Genomic DNA, 25,575 nt, shown 5'->3' with positions numbered 1-25,575 from the left:
TGGGAATGGGTTGACTCCCCTTCCTCAGATGTATTAAAATTCCAGATGGACAAGACCCTGAGCACCTTCATCTAACTTCCAACCAAGCTGACCCTGCTGTGAGTAGGAAGTAGGACTAGGTAATCTCCAGAGCTGACCTCTGACTTGCATCATTCTGTGGTTCCGTCTTGCTCGGTCTTCAGCTGACACTCTGGAAAGGCTCAGGTTGTTTACAGACCCCATGTCAGACTTTCTAGCCCAATGTTGAAGTCTTAAATACTCTAGGGCATCTGAAATAAGCTGAAGGCCAGGCAGGGGACACCAAAGTACATATAACAGTAATAGACAGCTATGCTTAGGCAACTGAGTCATGCCCCATCTGTTTAATTAGTCCTGTCACATTGTCCTCTGCCCAGATGCAGTAGGCATACATAGAATACTGCGGAAACACAGTGCTGGAGTTAGCCTTATGAAAATACACTCATTACTTTCTTAAAAAAAAAAATGGAGGAAGAAGAATTATCCATTATACAGAAGATGGAGTGGTTAAAGTATTTCCTCAGGGACGAGAGACTCAGATCAGCTGTCCTCTGTGCATACAGGGTTTCAAATTATCATCCTCATCTCCTTTAGTACTTTCTTTTCACCGTACCTGTCTGAGGACTATGTGTTTCACCGTTTCCTGTTGAAATTATTCATCACGCAACAAATTCTGGATTCATTAGGCCTGAGAGAAAAGGTGACACCATAGCCTTTTGTTCAAGTCACTGTGTGAGAAACATGATCCCCTATTCCTGCAGTAGTTTCTACACGCAATAATCCATTTTACTATTAAGTATTTCATATTTTTATTTTTTATATTTAAACAATATTTTATGAGGAAAATGCCTAGATGGATAAAGACATTTAGTTACCTAAATGACTCTAAGCAGGGAAAGTACTATCACCTAAATACCTAATACTATGTTGGGTTGCCAGTATCTGCACAACCAGTGTCTACAACCATCATTCAGAACCGGTTTTTTAAAGATCTCTAGACTTGTGTTCAATTGTAGAGAACAACAAAGTACAAGAAGTGCTGGCAATAAGGAATCCTTACTTTGATCTGAGAGGCCATAGTTGTTCCATCCATTACATAAAAGGAGAACTGAGAGAAAAAGAGGAAACAGGAGCAGCAAGTGTTCTATTACTATATTAGAGATGTTTTTAAAGGTGATGTGAGATGTATGATATGGAGATAAAGTGTATATATGCCATGTGCTGCATATTCTCTGTAATAATGCGCTTGTGCTAATAAAAGACCAGCAGGTACTTCCATACTATTCCATATGAAAATCTGACTAATTTTATGCTTCTGAAAGTAATGACTTTACATTTATTGGTATTGTATTACTCATAGAACTAGAACTTAATCTGTAGGAGTATTACATTTTTAATACACTTTTAATGAGATCTTATTTTAAGTAAGGTGCTTTCATTTTTTAGTTAATTTTTATTCCATTACATTGCATAGCAATACCCCAAAGCACTCAGGATTTTGGCTTACATTCAACACTTCACTGATTCTAGGTGGTAGGAGAAGACTGAAGCATGTACTTCAGTCACAGGCATATAAAAAATAATGGACAGCAGAAAAGAGTAAGAAAATAAAAGAGCTTAAATTAAATAAATAACTTCAATGTTAGAAAGCCTTCTCTTCTGAAAGATCTAAAGACACACTAAAAGTGCTTAGTACTTGACAGAACTAACTAGATTTGAAGAGTCTGCCTACATGTTATCAATTTCATTTACATTAAGTCTTTGTGGATATGTATTTTATAGCAGGTCCTATTTTTGATAGAAGACTCTGTGCCATCTGTTTTTTCTGCATTTGTATTGGCCTGGAATTCAAAGGTTGGGTAGCAGTAGAAGAGAATATATTTAAATGCTTTTCCACTGAAATGGTCTCACTAAACAAAAGACTTTCCTTCCCTGGAAAACCACCTAGAGGAGTCAAGAGCGAGGAGGAGAAACAAAAAGGATATACTGTTTAACAATCTGCTCCTTTGCAGGCAATAGGTCAATTGTTTTTGGATCAATTTTTCGTCATCTAAGGTGGCATCCTTAATGTCAAGAGGTATGTGATGCAATGATTACCTATGAGGTCTGGATCAGAACAGCACCTGTTAAAGGAGGAAGTGTAAAGAATGAATGGGCAATTATTGGTCAGCCTGACGAGCAGGGGTAACCAATTGACCTCTGGCAGCAATGGGAAAATAGTTCAAATGCTCTCTATAACCTGCACAGTCATGTTACGTTTCTAATAGTAGGATTTTATAAACAAGTATGGTTATATCGTGTTAGTTCACTTACATGTCGTTAATATACTAGGATTGTAAAAAGGTACATTAAAGAATTAGGAGATTAAAGTTTCAGATATTGAATTTGGCTGCTGTTTATGAGCTGAAAATTAATCTTACTGAGATCACAATACAATTAATGTTATTGCAATATAGCTAGTGCGTGTGTATTGTGAAATATAACTAAGAGAAGTAAATGGCTACTTTTGGTTACATAAATTTAACTACATTTCTTCAAATGCTTGTTTTTACTTTTTGAAAGTTATTCTACATATACTGGTATATCTCATCTCTAGCATAAAACATACGCTTGAATTTGGTTTACTCTAGCATTCCCTCTAAAGATTTAAAATACATAATTTATTATCCATACTATTATTTGAGAATGAGGATGACCTATATGACAATCCTTATCCCACTTTACTGGGGGATTCATGTTGAGAAATGTATAGACCTAAAGATTCTTGTTAAAATCTGCAAGGGCCAGATTTCAACGGGAGAGAAATCTGGATATAAGCCCAGCATGGGCAAGGCCATGAAATGGAGTTTCGAAGAGCCACCAGTTAAGACTCCTTTGGGAAGTATATGACATGCAGTGAGTGCTGTCAGTGTTTTCAGTGTTTTTTCTTATCTAAGTCTAGATTTAAAATAAAATGGGCATAGTTTACAATGCACTCATCTCAGATCCTGCCTAACTGCCCCTCTACATGCTTAAATTCAGTGTTTAGATTCTCCTAACTCTTGTGCAGAAAAAAATGTTAAAAGCAATGGGCACCAAACTTCTTAAGCAACGGAAATCCCCAAATACCTTAATGAGTCACTCAGTGCATGATCAGAAACATCTAAAGTAGGAAAGTGTTTAGCAGCCAGGAATAGACTATGTCTACATTAGCAACCAGACCAGGCCAGGACCCACAGTCTGCCCCAGGGGCAGATGGCATGGCACAACTGTCATTACACAGCTAAGCCCGCTTCCCTCCAGAGTGGGAGAGCTTCATCCATCCTGTCTACAAGGAACAGTCCCTGGTCATAGGCGTGGTATGGGAGGTCCCTGTGTGGCACAGGTCGAGGCAGTGCCAAGAAACATGCTACTAGATTAGCAGAAATTGGCAGTGCTTGTGTCTCCTCTGCCTTGACTTTCTCTAATTTATTGGTATAAATGTATTAATTAGCTGCTAAAACTTACTGCTCCTGTTATACTTCTTGTTTTTCTTCCATCTAAGGAGATTTTTCTCTATTGTTCCCCTATCTCATTATTTTAGAGTAGAACTCCTTCAATTTCTCCTGTTACAGGTGTTCTACCTTACCTGGAATAATGAGTGGAAGAAAAGAGGAGAGCCCAAGAATGGGCTTATGTGGTCTAATGTTAAAAACAATTATCTGGGAGTGGAAAGGCTGAATCTCAGTCTTGTTCCAGTCACTGTTGGAATGGGGTCAGTGCATACCTGGAGCAGTTCAATTAAACTGGGATATGTTACATCTCCAGTTGTATCAGTGACTGTATGGACACCATGCCTGACATTTGCATTAGAGAGGACAGTTGAGAAAGTCAGTCTGCACAACATACATTTGTTTACTTTGGTTAGGTAAAAGAAAAATAATGTGGTCCAGCGTATATAAACGCTATTTAGTGTGTATATTTTCATCCTAAATTCAAACAGTTAAAGCAGCTCCTATATTTTATAACTATTTTCTTTTGTCATGTCACATCTCTCTGTGAATTAATCGATATTCCATAACAATCCAATTAACAAAAGCTTGTCAATTTTCTGACAATATGCAGATGTATAAATTAAATTAATTTATTTATGCTGTTTGAGGTAGTTCTTTCCTGTTTTTACTGAGAAACATGAAAAATCTTTCTTTGACAAGATTGCTTATAAAATAGATTCAACAAATTAGCAAATTGAGAAGATAAATGTACTCCTAGATGAGATCAAGTTAGGCATGGTGCAAATCATGTCACACTTCTCCAGTTCGTTCAAATCCATTGTTTTTTTCCAATGCCTTAGAATCAGTGAAAACCCGTGTCTACCAAGATGCAGAGAAGGAAAGAAGAGAAGTGCCACTAATTTAGGCACAGCAATTTAGTTTTAAAGCTCACTGCCTTTGTACCAAGGAAATCAGTAGACGGCATTCCTTGTAAACATACAATATTTCGTCATACTAAAGTATTTTTCTGTGATCGTGTGTAACTTAGTGGCAATTGTATCTAAATTAGCAGTATATATTTCTTAGTTATCTCTTAGAAATATTGCTGCATGTTGTTTGCAGGCTTGCATAAATATGCTTGCAGCAGTTTCTAATTAGTATTTTAAAGATTACCCACACTATAAAACCTCACAGCTTAGAACTAGGTCTGTGGAAGTTCTGGGGCACCTGCTTTACTTTGAAGTACATATACTTAAAATGTAAGTCTTCAGGATCCTCAGTTGTTAATTCTTTTAATCAATAAATATTCTCTGGCTATATAAAAATATTTGCTTCTGGCATGCCAGACGTACTAAAATATTGACACCAGTGAAAAGAAAAACACTTAACCTTGTCAGAGCCTACAGAGTAAGCATTCTCATTTCTGTCTCATCTGCTGGGTCTAATCCAGCAGATATTTTAGTTAGAATGAGTTCTGACAATAAGCAGCATCAGGAGAAGAAAAGGTGGTAGTGCAACTTTCCTCCAGCGGTCCTACAGCCAGCATATTGACCCTGGAAGTTGAACACTTCAGTTCCCTTACTGTGGACAAAATAAAGGCTCCAAATAGTGCCTTCCTTTTCTCTGCGATGCAGAACATCTTCAACAGAAGAGACAGAGAATCACTCCTAATCTCTTCCAGCAAAAACATGGTACCCTCAGTGTACCTGAAGCACTCCATCTGTACCATGTCAGACAGCAGAGGCTTTAATTTGTGTTTGCCACGCTTGTGTTGAGCTCTGTAATCATGGTGTTGGATGAAGAGGATCCAGCCCCTGCAGCACCAGGAAAGTTGTTAACAGCCAGTTTACTTAGGCCTTTGATTTGTTTCAGTCAACAAGGATCTTCCTACACTACATAAATGAGCAGTTTCATTACTGCTGCTCGGCAGAAACAGGAATAATAAAACACCTTAACCAAGATTTTCTAGGAAAGCATTGACAGGGATCCATCCTTGCTTCATTTACCCAGAACTGCTTCTTTTGATGTAAAAAAACAAAAAAAAAACCACAAAAAAACCCTATTTAAACTATTTAACATCTTTTCACTAAATGAAGGTATTTTCTGAGCTCATTTTTTGCCATGTGTTTTAGAGGCGCTTTAGAGAAGAGCCAGACTGAGACCGGTGGGGCAGTGCCTGAGTGCACATGGCCAACAGTGTATAATGTACTGCAGATTTCAGCCCTGTATCCTGATCATTTTCAAGTAGAATCAGTTTTGGGTTTTATGCCCTGGTTTAGGACCTTATGGCCTCTATAACCCTTTCCATGCTTGGTGAGCAATTATTAGCAATAGTTTGCACTTGCTAAGTGAAGCAGTAAGCAATTTGTATAGGACCTTATGGTATGCATCTCTCCTATCAGCTACCATGCAAATTTTAGGAAATATCTGAATGTATTTCTTAGCAAGGCCAGTTATCCATCACCTAATGTGATTTTAATGTAAGAACTAACAAAAAATCCTATTTCCTTTGAGCAGTAAAGCTTAAAGATATTTAATGTTTATGGGAGCAGGCATGGTAAGACAAGCTCTCGCTAGGGAGGAAGCAGCTCAGTGCTTCTTGGTCCCATGGATGGTCTGTGAATTGCCTTTATTAGAAAGTGCTGAAAAGGAGTCTTAATGGCTCTGACCATTCACTGTAATTTTAATTCTGAACATAGATTTAGATTATGATTCTATCAAATAGATCTTCAGACTTATGTGATGCAAATTTTTAATTGATCAAGTGGTTAGAGAGGGGAATATTAAGGGTTTGATTTATATCCACTTACCAAGCCAGTACTGTAGAACAGAATGTTTTACTGAATTTAGGATCTGGTAATATGTAAAGACTTTATTGCACACAATTACTTTAATTTTTTGGGTACTAGATCCAATTGCAAATACTCTCGCAGCTTTTTGAAACTCTTAAAAGCATGATCAGTAATATTTGTGGATATGTGGAGCTTAATTGGCATTTGTTAGGAGGAGCTGAGAGTCCTTCCCTTACATGGGATGTTTGTAATTTTAAAGCATTCGAGCCTCCCTAATCAAAAGGGATGATGCTGCAAAAACTTTGATAATCAGTTTCTATGTTTAAAAAAAAATGGTAGACTCGTACTGATCAAAGAATTTTAGCAGTTTTAACACCAAGAACATGAATGTTTGCCTTGATCAGTTCATGAGGGATTTCCTGAATTCCCTCGAAACTCAGTTTGAAAGCATGACTCCAGGCAGTTTTGAACAACAAATAAGATCATGTAAATAGACTTAACCCAATTTCAGTACTTACAGGGCCCCCATCCTTAGGACAGCTGAGTGTTTCATGGTCCTCAGTGTAATTAAATGAGTCACTAAATTATTAAGACCACAATTCATATTGTTAGCAATTTATATAGAAAGTTGAAGAAAGCTGATGTAATTATTCAATTCTTCTACTGTGCTTTGCAGGTCCTAAAATGGTAGAATTCCACGGTCAGCAATTTCAGATCAACTCAAAGGACGGCAAGCCACTTTTTACAGTGGATGAAAATGAGGTTGTAATTGGCACAGATAAACTTCGAGTCACAGGTTTGTAACAGTTTAAGAAATGCCCAAATGATAGCCAGAAGGGGAGCACAATAAAAATGGCGTTTTAAAATACATAATTGTGTGTTAAGGCAAGATCTGGTTTTATCTCATTAAGAAGTAGAAATCTGAAGATGTTCTGATCTTTTTCAATAAATAATCAGTAAGAACTTTTAACAGCAAAATAATAATGTGTATATAAATATATATATATGTCGGTATGCGTGTATTTTATTTTAAAGCCATTAGTGATTGGAACTGTACTGGTGCATTTTTTTCTGAATTACTTAATGTTTTCCGTGCACACTATTAACTGAGGCTGAAAAAATTCTAGATATTCCAATTTGCGTTGTACTGAGATTTATTTCTGAAAAGTTTTTAGACTCCCTCTAGTATTTTTATATGGTTTTATCTTTCAAAGTGAAAGACACTGTATTTCTGCTTTGTGTGGAGCACGTAAGTCACAATCACACAGTACATTTGTATTGTATTTAAAATGTCATCTGTCAAAAGAAAAGTTTGTCTTAGGCTATTTCTGCAACTCACCAAGGTACTCATTTACAAAGTAAGATGTCATGGTTATCACATTGAAAGATATTTCCTTTTATATGACTTGATAAAGTCAACCTTCATTTTCCAGGTGTAAGGTTGCGTTTAAACACATACATCAAGGTTTCTCTTTAAGCAGAACAGTCCATCAAAGGAAATGCTGAAATTGTCCTGTAACTTGTTTTCCATTACATTTTTAATATTTTTAACCTGATTGCATCTATCATGTTTTACTTTTGCTAATTATTTGTCCTCTGAAATATTGAGGTCTTAATTTGAATGGATATATTCATATTTTTTCACTGTGCAAAACTACAGATGTGGTAGTAACTGTACAATTAGTGTCTCAAAGACAAAGGTAAGTTATAATAAATCTGTTAATAAATTTTGTTTACGCCTGAGGGTCTTATCTGAAGTTTTTTTTACTTTTTAACCTAATTGAAATTATAACTTTGTTTAACCGAGAAACCGTATCAAATAATTATTGTTTGCCCAAGGGATGCAAAACTTTAATAGAAAAGCATGTTTAACAAAGATATGAAAAACTGCGTAGTTGTTAACTGATTTGGAAAAGGTCTGTCTCTGCTCAAAGTAAGTAAAAATCATTCATACACGAATTCAAATTGTTATGCTAAAACATGTATTCTAACTCGTTCAATATTACTCTTTACACTGCAAGGATAATTGTTTACCAGATACTGTAGAAAGACATATTGCCTCTTTCTTTTTTACACTGTAGTACAATTCAAAAGCAAATCCATTAAAGTCAGTGAAGTTATTTCAGTGTAAAATTAATGTAAGTGAGAGGAGATTCATGCCTACTTTGCTTCAAATTAATTTATTAAAATTATGGTTTAAATTATACTATTAGCATGAAGGATAAATTAGTAATACTTTGCATACTAAGATTTTTTTTTAAACATTTTAGATAAAGAACAAGATCAATGTGAAATAAATTTTGAAAAGTTCGTATCAGAAGAAACAGACTACCTTCGGCTTAAAATACACAAAGAATTTCTTACACTTTTTTATGTACAATATAGCGAACTATTTGATTTCACTTGTCCTTATTCACATGAATTATGAAAAGCTCAGTAACAATTTGTAAGAAAATCTGGCAGTTTTCAACTAAAATATAATACAGCAGAGTGCAAACATCTGTGATTTATGGTATTTCAGGAAAAGTGAAAAAGTCTAAGAATAAGCTAATCCAACCCAACACCTCAGGAATTATCGTTTTTCAACAATTTCTTATGTTTAACCTCATACCATTGCAGTTCAGATGTTTTCTGGCCCATGTGGTAGAATAAAATTGTGGCAGAGCCTCTCTCTGTTCTCCCAAGAAAAGCAAATACCTAGGGAAAGCCATGATCAGCAAAGTGTCTCAGATACCCCACAAGGTCACAGATGGGTCTAGATGCCCGTGTTCAGACAAATTAATTGAACCCCCAGTCAATACAGTCAGTGCAACCCAGAGCATGATTCATCTCACTTTGAAGGAGACACCTAGTCCTGGCATGTGGAGAGCTCTTCTTCCGACCAAATGCACTTGTCTACTTTGCGATGAGCTCAATGGCTTGCTCAGCTCCTTTGAATATAGTGTCTGAGTTCAAATGCTTACACATAAGCATCCAGCAGGTCTCAACTACTGCACAGAAAAACTTTTTAACAAGTACAAATAATAATTTATACATCATGACAGTTGTATCAGGTAATATTTTGGTGAAGAGTAGATAATAGAAGGCAGTTGCTTACCCTTCACTCTTCTGGAAGAAAAGCTGGCAAGGCAGACGGGATCGGTATCTTTATGAAGAAGCATACTCCAGTTTACTACTTGTCCTTCTGCTTGCTTGTCTTCTGTAATCTCTTAAAGTATTTGCTGAATATTGTCAGCGATTTTCTAGTGCTCTGTTTCATGGAAAGGTTTTTCAGTTTGAGTAGCTAATGCTGAAGTGCAATGTGAAGATGTGTGTTTAATTTAAACACTTCTGCTCAGAAAGTAAGTTAAGTAGGAGACAATTTGAGGGTATGAATAAACGTTCTGTTAGACTTTTAGGAGGCAGATAGTCCTAGCTTGATAGTGTGTAGAGGGGTGTTACTGAAACTTGCTGACTTTGATCCTCTCATTAAGAAAATAAATACTTCGATCTTGTGTAACTTAGGATTAAATTACATTATATTAATAAACAATAGCATATAAAATAGTAAATATAGTAATATTCATATAATAATTAATGTTATTTCTTTATAGTTTAAAAGATAAAGTAGGTAATGAAGACAAGAAATCAATGTAGGGCCTTTAAAAAAAAAAATTGCCCTGAGTTTTTTTGTGTTTGTGATACTATTCAAACTTAATGCTGTTTGATGAAGAATTTTTTTCTCACAGGAAGGCAACGTTACTTGGTGAGAGGTGACAGCTCTAGAAGATGTAAATAAGCCTTTTCATTCCCTCTTACACTACGTGCCCCCTGCCTCCCCTCACACTGTCATTAACAGTGATGCTTCCAGTTGGTCTTCTTCCATTACACCCTATTTCCATGCAAGTGGTACTATCTCTGTCACCACTTACCTGTCCTTCAGAGCAGGGTGTCTGTCTTAGGAAGCAGCAGACCTAGCCTGAATTCCCTCCTCGTCCCAGGAGACTTCAACCCTGCAGTCCCACCTCCCAGGACAGTGCTCTGTAATGCCATACAAAATGTTAGGTGACCGGCGTGAGGGGAGAGCTGGGAGGAAGCTGTCTTGATGTCTGCCAGCAAAATGAAGGTCTGCCTCTGGCTACATGCTCCCTCATTTCTTCCTCTTTCATCGTTCATCTTCAACAAGAGAAGCGGAGGGTGAGATTGCCAGAGTTGTTCGCTGCTAAGCATGGGCTTCAATCTCCTCCGCTGAGGAAGGAGTGCTCCAATGACAGTGCTGTTTTATAAAGGCATTTGGAAAGATTATTTTTAATTAAAATGGTGCAATTGCTGGGTTTTAGTGCTGACTCCAATGCTCTTGGTTTGCATAGGCTGAGAACTAGCAATATAATTGGGCTTCTCTGGGGAGTTTAATCTCTCTGGTCTCTCTCTGCCTTGTTTCTGAGCCACAGTGGTGCTTAGACCAAGAGACCTGCCATCCTGGAACAAGAGGCAGGAGCAGATCCCTAAAACAAGGATTTCTTTCAAACAAGGCTTCAGCAGCAGTGATTGCACTCAGGCCTCACAAATCTCTCTTTGTATAGATGTTTGCTTCCCTTCTACAATCAATATTACCCAACTTCTCTTGCTGACATCTTTCTGTGCGTATTTGATCATCTTTAGTGCAGAAAGTCCAAACTTTGATAGGAATGTAAAAGTTGGACCAGAAGAGGCATCTGATTTATCAGCTGACATCCCTTTCGTAGACAGATAAGTAGGTCATAGAATTTCTTTTATAATCTTATCAAGCTACATCTCAAATGCAAACAAATACTATTCATTTTTATATCACCAAATATGCTCTTATGTCTGAAAGGTGCTGTAGGAGAAATACAAAAGGCTGTATATAAGCAGGTCCCAGAGTGACATTAGGAAAACCTATGAGACAGAAGAGTTCCCTCCACTGCCATGAGTTCTTCCTTCCTTGTGCCTTGGGCTGCAGATCTAGTTTTGAGGATGTCTTTAAAAGTGACTCAAGACTCAGTAGGGCATTCTGAATTTTAGTTAGAAGAGAAGAAGATTTCTGAGGAATAATGTTTTGGAATGTTGTCAAAGCAAAGCAATCAGGATCAGAAAATATTACTGGACATGTTAGGTTGAGCTTGAATAATTGAGAAGGGAGCTCATGCATAGAGAGGTAAGCCTAAACCTGGTTGACCTGATAAAGTCATATTTACAAAATAATTGAGCTATGTCTTTATTAGTGATTTGTCCTTTTCTTCCTATCCCCTCTTTCCCACTGTCTGTGTCATCTGAAATCATCAGTAATTACTTTTTTTTCTTCCAAGTCCATGATAAAATGTTACATCACATTTGGTCCCACAAGAAACACATCTGCCTCGCTCATAGTTCTCTGTTTGCAATTATGTTTTAAGACCTATCAGTCAATTTTAATCCATATAATGCATTCCAGGCTGATTTGTGTTGCTCTAATATCTTAGTCAAAATGTGGTGGAATATCAAAGTAAAATGCCTATGGAATTTTATTATACCCATACTATTACCTTTATCAGCCAAGCTTGTCATCTCATTTTTCAATTCAAAGATGTAAATGTAATAATGTCATACCCTGTGCTATACTACATAAAAAAAAAAAAAGTGCAAGTACAGAAGATGGTGTTTAATTAATCTGCTAGAGGAATTTAGTATCTTGTGCTTGCCTTTCATATTCTGGTACGTCTGTTTCTTGACTTTCACCTGGGTGTATGTGAGAAAGAGTGCAACTGAACTTCTCATGGTTTTCCCTGAAGCCACTGATACAAATACTTACAACCTGTAATTCCACTTTCAATCAGTTTTGGAACTACAAATCAATAATGATGAGCTGTAGTGATTGTATGGATTTCTAAAGATGACAGAGGAATTATAGTAAAATCAGGCAGAGCATAGAGTAGAGCTTTTCAGAGTCTACCCATGCTGGTGATGCCTAATGTGGAGACAAAAGTCACCAGCTGCGTTTTAGAGACACATCTCTTCCTCTTGAATTCATTATTTATTATTTTGTCAGTGGTAGCAGATTACAGATTGTGTTCATGTACTTAAACTACTAGATTCCACTTACCTTTTATTACTCTGCTTATTACTCTGATAGCTAGATCTACCATTTAATGATTCTATGAATAGCCATTAATGTTACTTTTGCAAAATATTGATAGTGATGATTTTCTTCCCTAATCTTTCTAATAATTGAAAATATATGGTTTATAGCAAGTGGTTTAAATAAAAAAAACCTTTTTTTTACACATGGATATAGCGGGAAAAATCTATCAAAATACAATAATAAGACTAGATTTTTAATAGCAGTAAAACAGTGTCATACCATTAGGTTCCATGCAGCTGCTCCAGCATGCACTGGCAGTTCCAGTGTTTTCAATCTGATGACTGTATGTACAGTAATGACACACTATAACATGCTGTCCTGAAAAATTGCTGACAAATTTTAGCCGTTAAATTTTGGAAAAGAATTCCAAACCATACCCAAGTGGAAGAGCAAACAATAAAAAGTATGTTCGCAGAGTAGATGCATACATGGGTAAGAAAAAGGAAGGGGAACATCAAGCCAAAATATGCCTCCACAACAGCATTTTGTTCAGTCAGGACTGCACTTTTGCTGCAGTTCTGATGGTTCTGACAGTTTTCATGTCCCACTGGTTCATACCACGGAGAAGTCAGGCTGAATACAGTGGATTCCTTTTGGATGAAACCAAACTAAGAAATGGGCTCCAGTAATGCATTTACTGCATCAAAATTGCAAATATGTTTTAAGCCACAGGATGAGACTAGAGTTTGCCCAAAGTAAAATCCCTTAAATCTGTATAGTGTGAACAGCAGATCTTTAGCACCAAGTGTATCACTATATAAATCCACCTTTTTCAGGTCACATTACCTCCCAAGGTAGACATACTTAAGGACTTTCCAGAACTACAGTTGGAAGACATTAAGATCAAGCTATCTCCACTGACAAATCATGTGTTTGGAGATCATTCAAAATTGCTGACAAGTCCTTTGTTAGCACAGGTAGTGTTGTGACAGTATATATTTCACAGAAATTACCACTCATTCACTGTAATCCAAGATGAAAATCTAAGCAAGAAAAACAGGTAAATGCTTGCCTTGCTAAGAACTGTCAGGAAGGACATAGTGGAATGAAGGGCACTGAGGGATCATGATATATTCTCAAACGACCATAGTGTCAGAAGAATCACATTTGAGGCAGTCTCTGCTCAAAGGAAAATTTGAATGCATTGCCACTTCTACCTGGCAAGTAAACTAAGTCAGAAGTTTTGACAGATCAGCGTATCCCTGCAAAATATCTTAGTTGCACCAAATCAGCATTTTCTGACAAACTTAGTTAATTCCTTAGAGGTTTTTTTCCATCATCTCCAATGTGTAATATTGCCACCTTGTAATGCCCACTAGCACAAATATAAGAACAGGATAATTAACTATGTCTGGCCAGCCATTAGGTTTTATCTTGCAAAATAATCTTAATGCTAATAAAGAAGTGTTTAAGACCTGTCTGAATTAATTAATTTTATGTTTTCCAGTGCTATATTCATGCCAGTTAGCAGATTCCAGAAAGACTCATCTATTAAGACTCATCTATTTAAATTGATTATGAGGATATCAACAGCTAAATAAAATTTAAATAGAAACTTAGAAATCCATGCTTCCTTGAAGTGGTGAAGTGATTCAGTATGGTAATTCTTGTATTTTATGGACTTCTCTTCCATCCAAGCTAAGGAGATTTCATTCTAAGGAATCATGATTTCAGCTAGAGCTCATCTCAAAAAGCAGCACATTTCATGCTTTCTTAGGACATCCTGAAAACTTACCCCCAGTCCGCATGAAGTGACCGTCATCCTATGAATTGGTTCTGCAATGTATTCATTTTTAATGTATCTCTTGATCTCACTTTTTTTTCCTTTTACTATGTTCTCTGTGGCTGCCTTCGTTAATTTTTATTATTTTTTTCCCTTAATACTACATTTATACCATCTACACCATACTTTCTAGTCATCCATTTCCCCTTGTCTTTCTTTCCCTCTGCCTGATTCTACATGTACTTTCACTTTTTCATCCCAATTGCATCAGCTCTTCCAGAGAGAAAACACAAAAAAAACCAGTTTTCTTTTGTTTTCATGTGTATTTGCATTTAATATGTTAACTATTATAAATTATGAGCACACATTAATATTTAAATAAGCATATATATGCATGCGGGCATATTCACTAGGCTGCAGCTCAAGAGGAATCTTAAGAGTTTGTTTTTCTAGATGGAGTCCAAAGCTCTGACTTAGGGCTTTCTACAGCCCAGAATTCTTTCTGAGGGTAACTGTATTCTGTTTTAATTCAAAGTGCAGCCAGAAAAGCCACATTGAGTAATATCCTAACAATTAAAATATACTGCCTTCCTACATATTTACCTGAAGAGTGCTTAGATATGTGATATCCCCTAAACTGGAGAAGGCCTCCCTGTTTTTGGATGGGTGCTTTGACAAAGCAGATGATGAGACGTTCTACCCTTACCATCTGGTAGTTTTAGCTGCTTTTTTTGAGCCATATCCATTGCTGAGGGACTTTTGTACTACTTCAGCTAGTTCCCTGATCCCAGTGAAGCTTAGGCAGGAGATGGTCACTGGGCTGGTGATACTGCCATGATGCTAGTCCTCAGGAGAACTTTTAGGTCCAACAGGGAAGCTCCTGGTGAGAACGGATTGCTGCCTGTTGTGGGAACAGCAGTTTTGGAAAAGTTCTTTTGGTGGGGCATATCTTTAGTGCTGAAAATAGAGAGATGCAGAGTGGGGCACTTACATGAGGCCTGCTGGTGTGAGCTCTGCACACACTGAACAAGGAGGCTCTGAAGGAGGGAGAAAAGTTACACCAACGATTTACCTGGTCTACTGCCTGTTTCAATGCGGTAGATGCATTTATCAGGTCAACATTCATACTGATGAAGAGGGCTTGCACACTGGGTTTCCTGCCTTCCAGCCAGATCCTCTGATCACCATCACATTATTCTGTGAGACTTAAATACTGCTGCCTCCTTCTCTTCTGCCAGCGGCTGTGTTTGGAGTGGAACAGGAGGATGTTACTGTGTGGAAACTGGCAATGTAATAAACTTGCAGTAATTAGGTACTTCACTAACTACCCGACTGTTTTGGTTTTTTTTTTACACTCTGAATTGCTCTCTTGAACCTCAGCACCTTGGATCTAGGTTGAAAATTGACTGTTGTACTGTTACAAGCAACCTGAATTCCTAAATAAGTTAAATGTCCAGGACCTAAAATTCATGTAATCCTTTTTTGGACTTATCCTCTAAGCATTCAGTCTTGCTTTCACACTAGAAATTCTCAGAGGAGGACCAATGTCCATTGCATGCTGCACTCTGTGCTATGAATTCCAGTCTTGAAATTACTATATATATTATCATAGCATTTCTTGCACAAATTAACTTAGAACCACAAAGAAAGAGTACATTGCAAGAGTGAAAACACTAGATGCACAGATGAAAGAGTAATGTTAAAAGGAGGTGGTCTACAAAGAAAAAGTAAAATAATGACTTGTGACAACAAAGCAAACTCTGATTTTCGGGAGGGTGCTGAAATTAAGGAGAAGAGGCTACATATTAGCCCCTTTACAGGAAGGATCTTATGAACAGTTAAGAATCTGCAGCCATGAGCTTCATCTGCGTTCTGGATGTCTGTGTTTTAAGTTGTATTTGCGTGCAGCACTGCAATGCAAATAATCCTTTCATACTGGTGACTTGCTTTGCCGCACCTGCACGTGTATCACCACCACCTACACGTGTACCACCACACAGAGGTAATCACTGTTTCTTCCCCGTTGGAATGAAACTACTCTTATTTCAGGAGGTAAACTGTCTGATCCCATAGTCATTTCCATTTTATGCGCATAAATACCATTTTATATTCAGCAAGTCTGCCTAAAAATAGGGGAAAATCTTTGATGAAGCTACATGCCAGACTTGTGCTATGTATAGAATAGTTTAAAATAAACATGATTATTCAAGTCTGTAATATTTGCAAGAGTTTTGTAGGATTTTAATTATCTCTATTAACGCTAATGGAAATTACGTTGTAAAAATATTATTTACTTATTTTGTTGTCGCAGGTAGTTTAAAATTTCTCTGTCTTGAGACTTTTTAGATTTCAGCCTGTACTTTTACATTACCTGTGTATTGTGTTGTTCCAATCAATACTGTAGTAGTAGGACTATATCTGAATTTTAATTGTCTCATTAATTTTTAATATATGGTTCTGTATCTTAATTTCTGATATCAAAGTGGACATATAAATAACTTTTGCTATTTTTTTTACATTTAAACTTTTACAATATAGTTTTTGGGTTTTTTTCAGGGCCTGAAGGAGCACTTTTTGAACACTCTGTAGAAACACCACTTGTGAAGGCAGAAGCTTTTAAACAGCTTAGGTAAGAATGTATACATAAAACCATAAATCTAATAAGTAACTGTTGTTTGCTATACATATTCACATTATTTTGAACAGCATTTACAGAACTACTAATAACTTTTTTGTCTATTTTATGTGATAAATTATTATTTTAAAGGAAAATTATACGTTACTCTGCAGTTTTGAAATATATTATGAATGATTTATTGCTGATAGTGAATATTTAAAGTCACATAAAATACTATGGGAAGTTTTTCTCCAAACTTCTATTTTTCAATTTTGAAACACTTAAGTATCACTTTTTCTGTAGTAGAAGATGCTTGTCTGCAGTAGGTCGTTGACCTATAATTAGTCAAGATTTTTAGAAACTAGTGTCAATCTGAGGAAACAGACTAATACAAAAAATTTGGAAATGTGCAAAACTATCTAACTAAAAAGCAATTTGGAGTGAGAAAATTATTATAAAGTATCTTGTATGTTTCAGAGCTCCTTAACTCTTGGATAGCACTTCTTTGTGCATTATTCTGTCTAATTTTGAGTATCCCAAATTAGATCATAATACGTTGGCTATGATGAGGTAATAAACTCAATTTATGTTCTGTTCATGGACATGTTATGTTTCATTTTATACCCAGTTCAAAGAAAGAGCTGAAATTAAAGAGAGTCTCTTTACAATTATATTTCTATCCTTTCATACCTTGGCAATCTGCTACTCTCTGTTATAATTTCTCTTCTTAGTGTTTCTTTTACAATAGGGATAACTATTAAGGAGTAGAGGAAGATGATTAAAGCTTTCAAGAACACCATCTGTATCTTGGTGACTGAATTTTCAAATTAAGAATGGCAAATGAGAGGAAGACTATTAAGATACTTCTTTTAATTTTCTCCTTCATATTTAAGATTTACTTTCAGTAAGATACCTTGTGCTTTCATTTGAAGACAGAATGAGCTCAAGGCATGAGTTTTTATATGTTGATCTCCACTTTCAAAAATGTGTTTCTTCTACTATAGCAGAATTTGAATGTGACAGACTTTGACCAATATGTAGGATTATGCATTGTAGTGAACATTGTCTGCTTTTGGAGGGAGTGGATTCATTATGTTGTTAATTTGTCATTTCCTGTGATTATCTAGATTTTGATAAAGTAGGACACTGAATTTTGTAATTACAAAGCCAAGAAGCTCTCTGCAAATTTTAATTGAATACATATAAATTATTTTCTGTGATTGTTACTTTGCTTAAAATGCATCATCAATTAGTAATATTTTAATAGGCTTAAAGCTAATAGTTTTATCCTACAGCCATTATGCTATGTCACATTTTAAGTTCTTTATCTGCACTTCATTTAAACACAATTACACTGTTTCGGAATACATACAACTATTGTTATTATAAATTTTTCATCTGTTTTTGAAATAGGGTATCATTTGAAGGAAAACGCTGAGATTAATTCAAAGTGTTTGTAAAGTTCTCTTGCATGGATGAGTTAACCTCATGGCTTATCTGTGATTTTTACCATGTCAACTATAAGCACATGCTTTGATCTAGAATGTTGCTGGCCCTGAAGACCTGGTGCTTACCCAGAGCAATTCAATATGCCTCATTCCTTTGATTTTCTTTTTTTTCTGTCTTTACTATCCATAATCAGTGTCAAGTCTGAAAGCAGAGATTGCAATGATTCCATGGAAGTCTTCTGGGGAGGACTGAGAAGCAAACGTGGTTGTTTGCAGTGAAGATGCTAAGTTAAGATGTAGACAGAGAAGAGCAATTTACAAGGCTCATGCTGGAAAAAGGTTATTTTCAAGGGTAACCTTAAATGTCAGTGTAAACAAAATTCATGCATTCTGTTGTGAAGGGACTTAGACAAGTTTACCAATGAATAGCAATTTTGTAATGCTTTATAAATATCCTGTTCCATTCCACACTGTTGAATACAGAAAGCTACCTACTGAAAACACCTTCAATATGAAAATTTAAAATGCGATTTTAAGTATTATTTCTCTATTTTAGATTTGAATATACTTCCTTTTGAGATTAAGGTACTGAGTAGCAAGTTATAGATAATATAAACTATTTGCTCATCTCAAGCCTTATCCTCACACTTTCACCATCTATTAATCTTATGCTATTTTTCCTCTATTTTTCTTTCAGTGGTTCTGAATGTGGTATGCTGGGTGAATACGATATGAAGTGCCAAGGTGTGCAATGTTAAATATAGGGAATACTGCTTCAAGAAAACCCATCCATTTCAAATTTAGGTGCATGTTTCAAGGAGCTGACTGGAAAGCTGTTAATGCTCATAACTTTTCAGCTCGTGTCATGAGCATAGAGACCACATTCGTTCCCTGTCATTCAGATTTAGGGCTGCATCGCAAACAGAGCTGACACAAATGGCCTTCTGAATTACACACTCTGCTGGCTTTCCTGTCCAAATGCTGAATTTCAAGGTAGACCACTTTTCTGGAAAGAAAGAGATAAGTCTGTTAGAACATAGCTTTTTATAGCTAAGTAATGGAGACAGAGCAATGCAATTATATGGTGGTCAGTAACTGTCTTTTCATCCTGTAATTTGAAGAAAACATATAGAGTCCTTTTCGGTCTAATAGATTGAGTTCATGACTCACTCGTAAAGAAGAGGTGTGCTTGCACTTACTTCCAGCTGGTAGGAAGAATGATAATAAAAAAATCTACATTTCGAAACTGAAGCATTCCTAGGTTTAAAACAACATTGCATACTTTTGAATTCATTTCCTGGAGTTCTTATCTCTACATAATCATAGAATCATAGAATGGTTAGAGTTGGAAGGGACCTTCAAAGGTCATCTAGTCCAACCCCCCTGCAAGAAGCAGGGACATCCCCGACTAGATCAGGTTGCTCAGAGCCTCATCCAGCCTGGCCTTGAATGTTTCAAGGGATGGGGCTTCCACCACCTCTCTGGGCAACCTGTTCCAGTGTTCTACAACTTGCATTGTAAAAAATTTTTTCCTAATATCCAATCTAAATCTACCTCCCTCTATTTTAAAACCATTACCCCTTATCCTATCACAACAGGCCCTACTGAACAGCCTCTCCCCATCTTTCTTGTAGGCCCCCTTGAGGTACTGGAAGACCGCTATCAGGTCTCCCCGGGGCTTCCTCTTCTCCAGGCTGAACAGCCCCAAATCTCTCAGCCTGTCCTCATAGGAAAGGTGCTCCAGCCCTCTGATCATCTTTGTGGCCCTCCTCTGGACCTTCTCTGCTTCTTAAGTTGAGGGCTCCAGAGCTGGACACGGTACTCCAGGTGGGGTCTCACCAGGGCAGAGTAAAGGGGGAGAATCACCTCCCTCGACCTGCTGGCCACGCTCCTCTTGATGCAGCCCAGGATGCAGTTGGCCTTCTGGACTGCAAGGGCGCATTGCCTGCTCATGTTGAGCTTCTCGTCCACCAGCACTCCCAAGTCCTTCTCCTCAGGGCTGCTCTCAATCCATTCTCCACCCAGCCTGTATTTGTGCCTGGGATTGCCATGACCCAGGTGCAGGATCTTGCACTTGGCCTGGTTGAACTTCATGAGGTTGGCACAAGCCCACCTCTCCAGCCTGTCAAGGTCCCTCTGGATGGCATCCCTCCCTTCTAGCGTGTTGACGGCACCACGCAGCTTGGTGTCATCAGCAAACTTGCTGAGGGTGCACTCTATCCCACTGTCCATGTCGCCGACAAAGATGTTGAAAAGGGCCAGGGCCAATACGAACCCCTGAGGGACACCACTCATGACCGGTCTCCACTTGGACGTCGAGCCGTTGACCACCACTCTCTGAGTGTGGCCATCCAGCCAACTGCTTATCCACCGAGTGGTCCGTCCATCAAACCCATGTCTCTCTAGTTTAGAGAGAAGGATGTCGTGCGGGACAGTGTCAAAAGCTTTGCACAAGTCCAGGTAGATGATATCCATCGCGTGTCCCTTGTCCACTGATGCTGTCACCCCATCATAGAAGGCCACCAAATTGGTCAGGCACAATCTGCCCTTGGTGAAGCCATGTTGGCTGTCACCAACCACCTCCTTGCTCTCCATGTGCCTTAGCATGGTTTCCAGGAGAATCTGCTCCATGACCTTGCCAGGCACAGAGGTGAGTCTGATCGGCCTGTAGTTGCCCAGGTCCTCCTTGTTCCCCTTTTTAAAAATTGGGGTTATGTTCCCTCTCTTCTAGTCATCGGGGACGTCACCAGACCACCACGACTTCTCAAATACAATGGCCAGTGGCTTGGCAACTTCATCCGCCAGTTCCCTCAGGACCCGTGGATGGATCTCATCAGGTGCCATGGACTTGTGCACCTTCAAGTTACTCAGATGTTCCCAAACCTGCTCTTCGAGTACAATGGGCGGTTCTTCATCTTCGCAGTCATAGAATCATAGAATCATAGAATGGTTAGGGTTGGAAGGGACCTTCAAAGGTCATCTAGTCCAACCCCCCTGCAAGGAGCAGGGACATCCCTGACTAGGTCAGGTTGCTCAGAGCCTCATCCAGCCTGGCCTTCAACGCTTCCAGAGATGGGGCCTCCACCACCTTTCTGGGCAACCTGTTCCAGTGTTCTATAACCCACATGGTAAAAAATTTTTTCCTAATTTCCAATCTAAATCTACCCCCCTCTATTTTAAAACCATTACCTCTCGTCCTATCGCAACAGGCCCTACTAAACAGCCTCTCCCCATCTTTCTTGTAGGCCCCCTTGAGGTACTGGAAGACCGCTGTCAGGTCTCCCTGGAGCCTCCTCTTCTGCAGGCTGAACAGCCCCAACTCTCTCAGCCTGTCCTCATAAGAGAGGTGCTCCAGCCCTTTTATCATCTTCGTGGCCCTCCTCTGGACCTTCTCCAACTGGTCCATGTCCTTCTTGTGCTGGGGGCTCCAGAACTGGACACAGTACTCCAGGTGGGGTCTCACCAGGGCAGAGTAGAGGGGGAGAATCACCTCCCTCGACCTGCTGGCCGCGCTTCTCTTGATGCAGCCCAGGATGTGGTTGGCCTTCTGGGCCGCAAGGGCGCATTGCCTGCTCATGTTAAGCTTCTCATCCACCAGCACTCCCAAGTCCTTCTCCTCAGGGCTGCTCTCAATCCATTCTCCACCCAGCCTGTATTTGTGCCTGGGATTGCCATGACCCAGGTGCAGGACCTTGCACTTGGCCTGGTTGAACTTCATGAGGTTGGCACGGGCCCACCTCTCCAGCCTGTCAAGGTCCCTCTGGATGGCATCCCCACTTGTGCCTTCCACAGCTTGGGTGGTGAGACAAGAGCCCTTATCGGTGAAGACTGAGGCAAAAAAGTCATTGCGAACCTCAGCCTTCTCCATGTCCCGCGTAACCAGGACACCGGTTTCCTTCCAGAGGGGGCCTACATTCTCCTTGGACTTTCTTTTGTCCCCTACATACTTATAGAAGCTTTTCTTGTTGCTTTTTGTATCCCTGGCCAGATTTAATTCCGTCAGGGCTTTAGCGTTCCTCACCCGATCCCTGGCCACTCGCACAGCCTCTTTGTAGTCCTCCCAGGCTACCTGTCTCCGTTTCCACCCTCTATAGGCTTTCTTCTTCACTTTCAGTTGGTCCAGGAGCTCCTTGCTCATCCACACAGGCCTCCTGGCCTTTTTGCCTGACTTGTTCTTCATTGGGATGCACCTCTGCTGAGCTTGGAGGAGGTGCTCCTTGAATGTGGACCAACTTTCCTGGGCTCCTCTTCCCTCCAGGGCCGCCTCCCATGGCACTTGGCCCATCAGGTAAGGTACATATTTTCCATTTACCGTATGTACCATAAGGTACATAGTTTCCATTTACTAAATTTGTTAAGACTGTAAGACATAGTGGAGAGATAAAAACAGGGTCTCACATGTAATAAGTGTCCAACAAACATCTCCATGGCATGGTTACAGTCAATGGGAAGATTTGGATATATCCAGGAAATATCCTCCCCAGACAAACACCACTGAGGAGGTACCCGGTTAAAATTAGCGAATTGTGAGAATAGAAATATATCTGAACGTGCTGTAATTCGGTTGCCTGGTATAGTCAAGTGTCTCCAAAGCTTCCAGGTGACAGTAAGCTTTTTTGAGAGTAAGCGCCTATCTGTTGGGACACACCTCCTTTCCTTTGGCTGAACCTTGTTCTTCTGTATGGTCATGGGACTGCAGGAGAACAAGCAAGAGGAAGCACAAGTTATTCTTGTGTTTAGAGCATTCAGCCAAGAGTAGGAGGAGGGGCTTTCAGTTATGATTCAAAAAGTAATCCTGGAAGAGGAACCGGATGAAAGACTTGATCACTAGGTAATCTCCTTTTTATTTGCTCTGTTTCTTGTGGGATGACTTGGTTGTGCAAAGACTGACATTAAACCCAAGGATGGCCATAATCCAGCCCTTTACTCCCACCAAGCTGTTCTATAGTCTGGCAAATAGAGGTAACAGGTGCAGGTTTCATTCCCCTCAAGATAAAGGGGGAATTGAACTGATGGTTCATAATTCCTTGCTGAATAGCAAAATCAACTGATTGTATTATATGTAATATAACATTATATATGTTATTATATATTTGATATTATTACTTAGACTATTATAAAAAGATGGAAAGTGTTACCTCTTCCATAGTTTTCCCTAAAAGTGGCCACAACCCTTGTGCTTTGGTGTTTATTTGCCTCAATCAGGTCTCCTGGAGCTTCCATGGAATTTGGCTGCCACCTCTAAATGGATTACAGTGACATTCTAGTGAAAACCACGTACCTTGCTTTCCAAAAGAAAGAATCTGAACAGAATTATAGAAGCCTATGTTCAGACATGTTACTTATGACCCAAAATGTAGGTGGGAAATGTTAACAGCAACTAACGAAACTAGCTGCTGTAGACGAGACATTTTTAGCAATTCTCTAAAAGCCAGCTTCTCCCTAGGTTCCATGTTAGGTACTGTAAGTAGCCTCTTCTGATATTATCCAGAGTTTCATGCCAGCACACATACGCTTTTATCTCCAAATAACAATTTATTTGTGAAAAACTAGTGTCTCAGTTTAGACATTTTTCCACTCTGGTTCTAAGAGGTTTTTCTGATAATTTATAGCACTTTATAATATTATTCAGTTTATTATTCCTCCTATATTTCATATCCTTGAGTAACACATGACTCATACAAGGTTTTGGCATTTTGATACTGTTCACTTCTTATGATCTACATGCCTTGCCGTTTTCTAAGGGAAAACAACGGATCAGCAAAGCTGTGTAAATCTCAAAACAATGTTTCTGAACTAAGTGCTTGTATTTCCCAAACCAATGAAAGTGTGCTTACAAAAGTGCCATCTTTCAATTTATTAACTAACTGTATACTATGTGTAATGAATATAATGCTCATAGGTGAGTACTTGCTTTGTTCTCATTTTTGCCATAAATGTATGTCCAACAGCCAGCAACTGTGTCTTCTGAGCACAAATCTCATGGGAAATCACTTTTGTTACAGTCCATTTGTAGTATTTTGCCAGTTCTTCAACTGAGGGTTTACACCCAAGTTCAAAAGTGACCCACATCATTCCACCTTTCCTGCATTTGAAAAGCACTATAGCAGGAATGATGTCACTATTCCAGAGAGTCAACATTTGTCAGACTGTGATTATAAATATATATATAATGTTACAATTTAACATATTATTTAACAGCTTATGGGAATATTTTAAAAATATTTCAGTATTTCTCAGGAAAGTAGACGCATTTTAAACAAATGTATAATATTGGCATTGACCAAAACTTAAAATATATCATTTAAGAAACATTGCTAAATTATACGCCTTCTAGGTATTTGGTTAAGGTAAATTACTGTACTGATGGCTTGCTGGTAGACCTCCCTATCTAGATATTCAGAATAAATATGTCCCCTTTAATTTTGACTTCAGTTCTGTGGCATCCAATAGCTCCACTTCTCTTATGGCTTCTCTCTGACTCTTTGTGAAGGCTTACTTTTATCCTTTCCGTTCCGCATTCATAATATGATTCCCTTTGCACTCAAAGTATAGATTTACTAGGGTAAACTACATAATAAGACAGAGAGAAAGGCTGGAAACTGAAGTTTTGGGGGGTTATGGGCATATGAATAAGTATTATGAACAAAATCCAGAAAGAGATATATAGAAGCCAACTAGGGTAAAAACATTTGCTAAATTATTGCTTAATCATGTTTGTAATACTAATGTTTACATGCTAATTGCCTAAAAATACCATCTGACTAAATGAAGTACAGTGATTTTTGTTTGCGGTCATTATGCAAATCAAAAGCCCAGTCAGTCAGAAGAGAATGGATCACGTAACAGAAACATAAGTGAGATATTTCTACTGCAATGTAGTTTTATGAGCTCTGGCATTAATTTGCTGCATATAAATTTCATAGACTCAAAAAATCATGGAATGGTTTGGGTTGGAAGGAACCTTAAAGATCATCTAGTCCAACCCCTCTGCCCTAGGCAGGGACACGTTCCACTAGACCAGATTGCTGAAAGCCCCATCCAATGTGGCCTTGAACACTTCCAGGGATGGGGCATCTACAACTTCTCTGGTCAACCTGTTCCAGTGCCCCACCACCCTCACAATGAAAAATTTCTTCCTCATATCTAATCTAAATCTGCCATTTTTCAGTTTAAAGCCATTACCCCTTGTCCTGTCACTACATGCCCTTGTCAAAAGTCCCTCCCCAACTTTCTTGTAGGCCCTCTTTAGGTACTGGAAGGCTGCTATAAAGTCTCCCCAGAGCCTTCTCTTCTCCACGCTGAAAAATCCCAACTTTCTCAGCCTGTCCTTATAGGAGAGGGGCTCCATCCATTTGCGTTAATACACTTTACTGCATTCAGGTTAAGTAAGAACACCATCAAATA

General features: G+C 38.5%; 1 protein-coding gene across 5 annotated transcripts in view; it reads left to right on the top strand.

Moving 5' to 3' along the window:
* SGCG (sarcoglycan gamma) overlaps nt 1-25,575 on the top strand; it is a 137,393-nt gene that overhangs the window by 94,531 nt on the left and 17,287 nt on the right. For all 5 annotated transcript variants that reach the window (XM_086739520.1, XM_086739516.1, XM_086739517.1 and 2 more), the window contains 2 exons: nt 6,939-7,058; nt 16,660-16,732. In XM_086739520.1, the coding sequence (XP_086595646.1) occupies nt 6,939-7,058; nt 16,660-16,732 (193 nt within the window). The remainder of the gene's footprint in view (nt 1-6,938; nt 7,059-16,659; nt 16,733-25,575) is intronic.

The sequence above is a fragment of the Chlamydotis macqueenii genome, chromosome 1 (genome assembly GCF_036417535.1).
Source record: "Chlamydotis macqueenii isolate bChlMac1 chromosome 1, bChlMac1.mat, whole genome shotgun sequence".
In the NCBI taxonomy this organism is placed as follows: Eukaryota; Metazoa; Chordata; class Aves; order Otidiformes; family Otididae; genus Chlamydotis; species Chlamydotis macqueenii.
The sequence above is the reverse complement of the archived record's forward strand: the minus strand, read 5'-3'. Positions and strand labels throughout refer to the sequence as shown.